A 10,640-nucleotide genomic window follows, 5' to 3' on the forward strand; every position below is an offset into this window, starting at 1 on the left:
CTAAATACTGCGCAACTGTGGTTGATAAGTGAGTGCTTATTCTCTGCTTTGCGCATCATTCCACCACCTCTTCAAGACTTAGCAATCGCCCACTATAAAGACTCAACACTGTCATGCATTCACGCATGCGTGTTGATGTTGTGAAGTTTAACTCGCACAATTTAACGCCAGCCCATGCACAGTTTCACGCACGACACTTCGCTCGCCTCATATTAATACCAGGGTTTGACTGCGCAATTTCAGTTTGAAGATAGAAACCGAGCGAGGTTTTTAAAAGAGAGCGGCCTAATAGTCATCCTCTGTTCGTCTTAATGACAGTCAACTGGTAGGATTTCTACGTGGGATTCAATCCCAATTATTGTTATTTTCCATCTCATATTTTATTTATTATTTCTCTTGAGATTCATCTGTATCAGAATGTCCTTACAATCATCGTACCATTGTAGAACGAGAAGGCTTCACGCTAATTCGTCTTCCTCCATTTGTTTCCGAGTTATATCATTGCATTATTCTTCAAATATTCTGGTAAATATTGTATTTATTTTCATCGATTTAGAATCCATCTATCAATCTCTGCTTCTCATATCGCTTTGTTTTCATAATCATACTTCTTTGTTAAAAATATTTATCACAAACATCGAAGTGGCGTCGAAACCAAGTTATCCAATTATATATCGTTACAAGATATGTGCCTACTTACAAAGTTAAATGGAGACACAAAAGTTCTTTCTTTCAGCTCATGTTCAGATCTCAACGATATTTTTTGTTTATGCTCTGTATTCTTTCTTCTTTTTTGTTGTTGCTGGTTTACCTTAAACTTGTTTTGTGGCAGGGAAAAATGTTACGATATGTAACAATAAAAAAGAGTAGTCTTTTTATGATTTGAATGCATCGAGATATTGACGATCTTTATAATCCAATTTTCAATAATTTTTAAATCCATTTGTTACTTTTTACGTATATATTCTTTCATCTCAGAAAGCAATAATTTACAAGAAAAATATTTTACTGATATGACAAGCGCTCCGATGAGTTCATGTTGAAAAACTTCAGTCAGTCAGTATGTCCGTTATCAAGGCATTTTTACGATTTTGCGGTACCAAACAATGAGATATTGATTTGAGCTAGCGGACTTTTCTCTCTTTCTCTTCAACTGTTTGGTAATGATATTTTCTTGGCGCGTGTATGTTCGTCTCCAAACCAAACTTTTTATTTTGGAGAAAAAGAAAAAGAAATTGTTTGTGTTTATCTCTTTCAATTTGGGTCGGTGATTTTATATAAAGATCACAATTGTGATTATGTTTCATGTTTATGCCTCATACGACACTTTGTTTTTCAGCATAATCTGCTTTGAGAACTAGATGAATGATATGTTATCACTTGTTTGTTAGCTTATGCTTAGTAATATGTAAGATACTCGCTAATTTCTCTAAAATGATTATAAAAACTTGTATGGTTTCTTGTATGATTTCGCTAGATTGTTTTGGAGTGCTTACTGTGTGAGCAATTTCTATAAGTGTGTGGGTAAATTCATTGTATCACTTATTTAATTCCATCGAGATATCAATGGTATATTTATAGTTTTTGAACTCAATGGAGACCTTTAGATTGATGAATAACAAAGATACTAATATTTTTGAAATGTTTGTTAACTTATGCTTAGTAATATGTAAGATACTCGCTAATTTCTCTAAAATGATTATAAAAACTTGTATGGTTTCTTGTATGATTTCGCTAGATTGTTTTGGAGTGCTTAATGTGTGGGCAATTTGTATAAGTGTGCGGGTGAATTCATTTTAACACTTATTTCATTCCATCGAGATATTAATGGTATTATAGTAGTTCTCACACCCGATGAAGACATTTATATTGATAGAGAGAGGAGAAATATCAAAACAGTTTTCAATTTGAAACGAAGAAATATGTGATTTGTCGGTAGCTTCAACGATCTTTTGATCTTCTTTTACTACGCGACATCGTTAGATCAAACCAATAGCTTCCACCACTCCAAATTCCATGATCTAATTCTCGATCCATGTTCTTTCCATGTTTTCCACCAATTACCTTTCAATAATGACTCTTAAATGCTTCTCCCCTCTATTTACTTCCAGATGCTCCTAACGATGAGACTGCTGGTGGCACTGGCCCTATGTCTGTGCTTCTACGCTCCATCACCAGTGCTGTCTTTCACCCTGCCCGAGGAGAAATTCATCGAGAGTAAAATGCCAGATGTCGGGGAAGAGAGCACGGGGCAAAACGACATTAACTCGGTAAGGGTTCCGCCCACGTTCCCGCATCTTTTGTTTGAGGGAGCTACTTGAACTTACACCTCAGTATGACAATCTCTTCCATCAAGTTTCTTTTCGTGTTGCCTTCAGGAGTGTATCATCTTTTATAAATTCATTCCTATTTATTTCACTTTCCATCCACTGTTAAAATTAACATCAATTATATTGCATTCACAATGCAAGAATGATAAGCGATACAAGATAATTCATTCGGTCTTTATTCATAATTCAAGATTCATTAGGTTTCGTAAATATTGTTTAAATTGGAGAATGGCATGAAATGAGGGAAAAACAACTTAAATGAGGAAAATATGAACTAGTAAAGATGTTTATTGGATGTCATGCGATTCTAAATGACACTTCCGATTCAATTGATAACATTTATATCTTTGTATTTTCAAATGTTCTATGTAATTGATTTGTTCTAATGTTTGTATTACGGGGCAACATTTCGTTTATATTCCTCTCAAGAAATCAATCGGCAGGTGCCGACATTTCCACCATGAAGGATGCAAACATGCTCATTTCAAGAAAGGTTCAAATGTTCATCTCTTTGGATACATAACTATGCAAAAAAAGAAAGTTCCACTATTTCTTGATATGCACAAAACAAACAGTACACCAAGGGGGTGTATTTTCATTTTTTTCATATGGGGTGCAAGATATCCTCAATGGTGATGTCATTGTAAAACTTCTGGTGCAGATTTTCCGTATTGTGTAGGGATATCAGGGGTATCCAACAAGAATGATTTAGACTTGTTCAAAATATCCTTAAAAATAGGAAGGTTATTATTACAAAATGTAAGAGGAATAACGTTTTATTCTGGAATGGTGCGAGGTCTGAACCAGAATTCTAGCCCTGTACACACTAAGAAATATGGGATCAAATTTGAACCCTCCGGGTTGGTACAATAGCTGCACCCAAAGGGGTGCTAATGAGTGTAATTATGCTCATTTGAGGGTGCATTTAGCTATGTTAAGTACCCTATAAGGTGCGAAATTGAACAATGTAATAAAGGTTCAATTTGAACCCTTTTTAATGTCAAGTACTATGCACCTTAACAGGTTCATATTTGCACCTATAGGGTGCAAGCGAGCATTTCTTGGTGCATTTAATGATAAAAAGGCGCATTTTTCACATTTTGCCACTTAGGGTGCAAGAATACACCCCTAAAGGTTGGTACAAGTGCTTCATTAGGGTTCAACATTTCTTAGGGTGTATTGTATATCATCAACAAAACATACAACATAACATCACCCGTTCATTATCCCAACTGAAAAAAAAAATTGTTGAAATGAAAGAACAAAAATACATGTTTTGTTTTCTTTTTTTTCTTTTGTGCAGATAGCAAAATCGTTGATTCGAGAAGTATTCGGCGGTGCGGACGAGAGAGAAATGGATGCCGAAGATGAGGGAGAAGAAGCAGGTGAGATGAGCCTATCGAAACGTACAACCGGATCAAATAGACCTCAGAGAGAAATAAGAGCAAGGGCACAATTTGCAGGGAGGCGACCACCAATTACAACTCGCTCTAAATTCACATGGGGAAAAAGATCTTCTCCGTCAATGATTTCAAGACCGACCGCCGAACAATTACTCGAAGAACTTCAACGGAACGCGGAGATGTCAGACGAATGGCGGGATAGTGATAGACAAGCACTATTAAACGATGCTGCCCTCTACGACAACCTGATGGATAAACATCAAGTTCAGAAGGACGCGTTCTCGTCGTTTTCGTTCGGAAAACGAGGTATGTCGCCGTTTTCATTCGGCAAAAGAAGTATGCCCTCGTTCGCGTTCGGAAAGCGAGGTCTCATGTCGAGTTTCGCATTCGGTAAAAGGCCACACGGTGGTTCAGCCTTTATTTTTGGTCGACGGGACTGGGAGCCAAGGGAGACGGACTTTGAATCAGGCCCATTCAAGAGGGGAAATGTAGCCTTTTCATTTGGCAAACGGGCAGACCAATAAAAAATGCAATTCAAAAAAATAAATAAACTCGAATTCTGTCAAGAAAATAATAAAATAGCGCCAGTGTTTGTACTGTGTGATCAGCATGCATTGCTTTCGATCCCTGCCTAGCATCAAAATAAATCTTGTTCATGTGAAGAGTACTATGATGGAGCAGTAATCATTTTTAAAGTTAGATTAATATTTTGTTAACTGCTTGTTTTTTTCATCATTGCTTAGTTTCATTGGGAAATGTTTAAATGCTATTGATAACGAAAACATGATTTTGACAATGTAATATCATTTTTGAAATAAACATTTACCTCTTGTGTTTTGAAGTTACACGAAGAGGTTCATTGGTCTACGAAAGTGTCAAATTGAAAACTAATTTAAAAAAGAGATCCTGCGTGGGCTTGAAAGGTTATTCGAAATTATCCAGGGAGACTCAGACAAATTTGTATGAATGGCCATTGCTTTTGTATTCACCATTCATGGTAGAAAAGCAAACGTTTTGTCCTATTTTCGTGACCTGGTAGCAACATATTACAATCAAAGAAGTTCTCGTATCAAGAGTTTACCTTTGCAAAATTAGGACAGTCTTGAAGAAACATTTGAAGCTAGCATCCGATTACCTTATTCTTCCTGAGTGTTACGAGAACCCTTGACAAAGATTACCCCTTGTGGCAAAATAAAATACTCCTTGTATGTGACATGATTTCTTATTTTCAATTACTCAGCCCATTAATAATATTTAATGACGGATGACGTTAGTGCTCTTTGTAGTTTTTGATTAACAAGAATGGTTGAACTTTCGTAAAATGAGATTGAGGACGACTTGAATGTCTAATGATTGTTTGTTTTAATGCTAGTATAACGCAACGCTTGATAATTAAAGAGTTTAAATCAGAGATAAATTTTACGTGAGTCTGTTGTGTCAACGATCCTCGAAATAAATATCAATGAACTTTCATGAATCTAATCTTTTATTATGATGCGAATGAGAACGTTGTAATTAGGAGGGGAATTGTTAATATGCTTGAAACAGGTACAATAGATTTCGTTTTGATGCGAACATGTTATGTTTTAAGAGCTAGGTGGGCGTCGCAGTTCATTTGACAGGATTTGACAAGATAAACTTTTCCTCGATCTTGTTATCCTGTCTAAATATATTTGAATGAAATGAAATAAACTAGAATAAATATAAATAAGCAGTTTAGGTAATTAATGAAAATGTGCCCGTAGATTTGCGCGGGCAGGGGTTGCTCTGATCACGTGTCCTTTTTTCTCGCAACTGTAACCGTTAAATGTAAAATTAATTTATCAAATACGTGTATTCTATTTTGCATTTTGTTTGAAGCATCGATTGTTTTCGATAAGTTTATGATACCATACTGATTGACAGTTGCGATTAAGAAAGTACAAACATTGATGTGTCAGACCACAGGACCGTTTTCAATATTTAAATTTCGATTTTTTTTTGTGCTTTGGTGGTACAATCAATAACATGAATAACTTGCAGTGTTCGAAGATTTTATTTTCCTCTCTGAAAAAATGACATTATTTCCTGTGTTACACTGTGTCATACTTTGTCAAACCCTCCTATAAATAGAAAGAAATATGAAAAATAAAATGTTATGAATGAAACTACAGACGCATGTTTGGGGGCTTAGCCATTGTATTCAAACGTTTGATAAGAAAGTGGGTGGAGTGATACAGAGAGAGGGGGGGGGACAGAGAGCATGAAGGAGTGTGATGGCAAGGGGATGGAGGGGGGGGGGGTCATTAACCATAGATGTGATGAGTGTGGAGAGTAAAAGTGGACCAGCACAAAAGGGGAATCGAGATCCAACCCCTCTTCTCTTAAATGAAAATGAAACCTTTGGAACAAGTAGGCTTGTGTTGAAACAGAAAATCAAAGATAAGAACGAATAAAGTTTGAGAAAAATCGGACAAGTAATGAGAAAGTTATGAGCATTTGAATATTGAAATCACTAATGCTGTGGAGATCCTCTCATTGGCAATGCGACAAAGATGTATGATGTCACATGTGAACAACTTTCCCTGTGATGGACTATAGTACCCACAAGATGTCTCTTTCTGCTTTTTCTTATGGTGATACAAACTATTTATCCATGACGTATTCTAGAAAAATCTGTATTACATGCCCTCCTATAGAAAGAACACATGATCTACTGATAAATGTGATAAAAGTGGCAATTTAGGTAAAATTTATACTGAAGTAATGGGGAAAGTTGTTCACAAATGACGTCACACATCTTTGTCGCATTGCCAATTTAAGGAACTCCATAGCATTAGTGATCACGATATTGGAATGCTCATAACTTTCTCATTATTTGTCAGATTTTTCTCAAACTTTCATTGATCTGTTTCTTTGATTTTTCTGTTTTCACACAAGCTATCTCGTTCCAAAGGTTCCATTCTCCTTTAACTGTTCTGGCCCGCGTTGCAGAAAGAGTTGCAATCAATCGCAACTCCAAAAATCATGCGCAACTTGATTTTCAACCAATCAACAGCGCGCATTTTTGACTTGCGATTGATATTTTGACTTGCGTTTAAACGCAACTCTTTCTGCAACGGGCCCCAGATGTGAAGAGCTAGGAGAGGTTGATTGGGGTGGGGTTGATGACTTGTATTATTTTGCCTTTCAAGTTTGTTGCTATGGGTGGAAAATCTCGACCTATACGGTTTTCAGACATCAAAAATCGATTTACTGGTATTTACATACAACCCATTTTTTTTTGTTTGGGGGGGGGTGGGGTTGAAATGTCATGTGGTGCTAACCATGTGGGGTTCTCAGATAGAAAAGGCAACTGTCTACCGATTTTATCCCCAAGGTCGAAAGTTTTTTTTAGCAATGAGAACCAAATATTTGACGAAGTGATTCCCAAAAAACCTATAAGGGCTTGCTGTATAAATTCATAAAATAGTCAAAGCGAGAGAGAAAGAAAGAAAGAAAGAAAGAGAGATGGAAGGGACAGAGGGGTGGAGGGGGGGGGTGAAGTAAGGGAGAGGAGAGAGGGAGGTGAGAGGGGGAGAGAGAGGGGGGGGGATGGAGTGAAGGTTGACCAAACAATACAATAATATTCAAATAAAGGTAAAATTGATGTAATAGGTAGCAGTAATTATCCTTCCGGGGGTATCTTCTTAGACATCCAATTAATACTATTCTTGACCATAATGAAACAAAAAAAAACATGTTCTTCCCAGTTTTAGATTGGTTATAACCAAACTCCTAAGTATTTATAGCTGTAAACATGTGAAATTGACTGTTGTTCAAGTCTAATGCATTTTTTTTTCAATTTTAACCAATTTGTTTTGTGAACCAAATAGCCTTAATTTAGTTTCGTGTGCACTTAATGTCAGAATTTTCTCTTTTATCCACTCGTACACTTGGTTTAAATACACATTTTAGGCAAAATTCAATTTCGCTACTACTTTGGCTACTAAAAAAGAAGAACAATATTAAATATTAAGCCCATGATTTTAAATCAATCAACCAACTATTCCTGGACTTACAACGGAGTTCATTGTGCTGAAACCATGGTGATGCTGGGTGACTTTTGAACGTCGTTGCAAAGCTTTCATTCTTTTGGAGATTCTTTAATTCTTGCTAATTTACTGCATTCTAATTTTAGTGTGTATTTGGAAAGTTCAATTTTACAGCTTAGCGACTGAACGAACACCCCCTAAGAAAAAATTTGAAATTTCGTCTGTTGTTTCAGGTTATACAGAGTGAATCAGAAAAAAAGATGAAGTTGTCTTGTTTAAAGAATAAACATTCACTCATTGACATATTGATATGTCCTGATAGAGTTACTCCCCCTCCCGCAGTTAGAGGGGATCATTTTAATAAGGATCTTTACGTGCATGACTGACAATGAGAGAATCTTCAGATATATCTAGAAGGTCATAAAATCTCAGTAGCGCCAACTGCCGCCAAGTCACTGTGTGAAGAATGAAACAGTGTGAAAAGGGTGACTTGTGCGCACGTAGAAAGACACAGTTCAACCATAATTCCTTAGACAAACACACCCACCTTACTACCGCACTCACCCTAAAACACTCACCACACATAAACAACACATTACCTCCCCCCACACACTACCACCCACATTTTGTGAAGGGACCAACATAACTAACTGCTTCCAAATTAGGCAAGCAAATTTGAAATTAAACAATATGGTAGTTGGTCACTGTTGATCATCAATGAAAGACATTCACCAAGGAGACGAGGACCCTATTAAGAAATGCAGATACTGCTTTTTGAGGAATAATTATTAACGAGGTTTTTAATTAGCGCGTGTGTTGGTGAAGGTGGGTGGTTTTTTTTGGGGGGGGGATGCGAGAAAGGTGACGTCATATGTGTGGATGTGGAGGTCCAGTACAAGCGCCAGACACACAAATTGCCTGTATCAATCTTCAAGTGTGAAGAACACAGGTCTATTCTGAAGAAGAAGATAAAGGAAAAGAATTCATTTCAATTTAAAATGGAGATCTGAATAAATCAAGATCTCTGCAAATCAAATGTTGCAAAATAATTATCATAACTTATCAGTATAGTTTGATTTATTATGTATACAATTTATTATTAAAAGTCGTTGACAGTCCCTGCGTATGGAGAGTGTTATGCATAAGAACATGTTCCAGTCTTCAGCTTTTAAGTGCGAAGTTCAAGAACAGCTTTTGAAGCCCCGGGAAACGTATATATCCAACCAAACCATAGAGGGCGCTCTTGAGATTCGCATATGAGAAAACATTGATGAGTGTTTGCCAATTAAAAACTTTCCAGCTAGAAGCATACAAAGGGTATTTCTGCGCTTTTCCAATCATTACTTCAATTATCATTAATTAGATATTGTTTATTTACTAACATACTAATTTATTTAGATATTCACAATTATTTCTATTTTGGCTTAATTTGGAAATTCATCAGTTTTTTTTTGTTCATTTATTCACTCATTTATTTTTTTTTCAAATTTATTTGTTCATTTATTGTTATTATCGTTGATATTATTATTATTATTATTATTGTTATTATTATTATAATTATAATACTTTTTTTTTTTTGGGGGGGTTAAACTCTTTATTCAATTGTCTATTTCTATCCAAAACCAGCAACCCTCTTCAAAATTCTTTGCCAGTTCCCTGTTCTTTACATTATATTCGAGTTGACAATACAACATAACATCCCAGGTACTTATACATAAATGGCAAACAAAGCATATCAGTCATTATCGGTGAAAACATTTAACAAAAGATTTGCGAAACTTCCTGCCCAAAACAGCCACTTATTGTCTTGCGAGTGTGGGTAACAGCACTTCCTCACACACGGAATCTTCACAGTCATTCAAACATTATGTCTCGAATCTATTCATTTGTTGATTTATTTTATTCTATTTCATTTCCAGGAACACAGTTACACTCATAACAATAATAAATATCAGTACATAAAACATATTTATCATACGATATTAAAACAATATTAAAAGTACAAAGAACGCAAAGAAAGTACAAACACATGAAGGAAAGAACACTAGCTAATGCCTGGGGATTATAAAAAACAATCAAGTTTCTGTTAAATTATTCTCTTCATCAGCTGGCGTTAAAACAAATGCAGTTCAAGATTATGAACAAATACCAAAGACATTTAAAAAATAATAATAATTCGCAAACAAAGGTTTTTAGAGGTATATCAAAAGTAGGAATGAATGTGAAAGAAAAAAAAATGAAAGAAGGAAAGCAAGAAAGAAAGAAAGAAAGAAAGAAAGAAAGAAAGAGTGAGAAAGAAAGTAAGAAAGAAAGAAAGAAAGAAGGAAAGAGTGAGAAAGAAAGAAAGTAAGAAAGAAAGTAAGAAAGAAAGAAAGGAGGTAAGAAAGAAAGAAAGAAAGAAAGAAAGAGTGAGAAAGAAAGAAAGAGTGAGAAAGAAATAAAGAAAGAAAGGAGGAAAGAAAGAAAGAAAGAAAGAGGGGAGAGAAAGGCAAAAAAGAAGATGAAAGTAAGAAAGGAGAAATAATAAGGGCAAAATATAAGAGGAGAGAGTTTAATATGAAAAGAGAAAGTGAACTGGGAGAGGAGGGGAAAGATGGCAGATCACTAATGTGCATTTTTAAAGTTCAGATTACTTAAGTGCACCCATTCCATAGTGCTAAGTTGGGGGCTGGGGGCAAAGACTCCCAAATTTGTACAAACAAGAAAAAAAAAGAAAACAGAGAGGAAATTGCACCAGACTTGCTTCGCGCGCTCGCAGCTATTCAAAAATTTCCCCCAACCGCCATAATGGCCCCTCAAATCTTACGACTCATTGCATTAATGCACCCATTCAACACATGGAGAGCGTTTTAACAACGGTATTTTTTAGAAGACAATTCCACCCCAACAAAAAG

At 35.8% G+C, this 10,640-nt stretch overlaps 1 protein-coding gene across 2 annotated transcripts; it reads left to right on the forward strand.

Moving 5' to 3' along the window:
• The first annotated feature begins 219 nt into the window (after nucleotides 1-219).
• Nucleotides 220-5,885, forward strand: LOC121430110. Of its 2 annotated transcripts, none has more exons than XM_041627386.1 (3): nucleotides 220-525; nucleotides 2,112-2,270; nucleotides 3,634-5,885. In XM_041627386.1, exons 1-3 carry the CDS (start codon nucleotides 418-420, stop codon nucleotides 4,255-4,257), a joined length of 891 nt encoding a protein of 296 aa, XP_041483320.1. In that variant the 5' UTR covers nucleotides 220-417; the 3' UTR covers nucleotides 4,258-5,885. The 2 variants fall into 2 exon arrangements, with proteins under 2 accessions (XP_041483320.1, XP_041483321.1); XM_041627387.1 differs by having other exon boundaries at nucleotides 225-325.
• The last annotated feature ends 4,755 nt before the right edge of the window (nucleotides 5,886-10,640 follow it).

This window comes from Lytechinus variegatus, chromosome 16 (assembly GCF_018143015.1).
Source record: "Lytechinus variegatus isolate NC3 chromosome 16, Lvar_3.0, whole genome shotgun sequence".
NCBI classification, from domain to species: Eukaryota; Metazoa; Echinodermata; class Echinoidea; order Temnopleuroida; family Toxopneustidae; genus Lytechinus; species Lytechinus variegatus.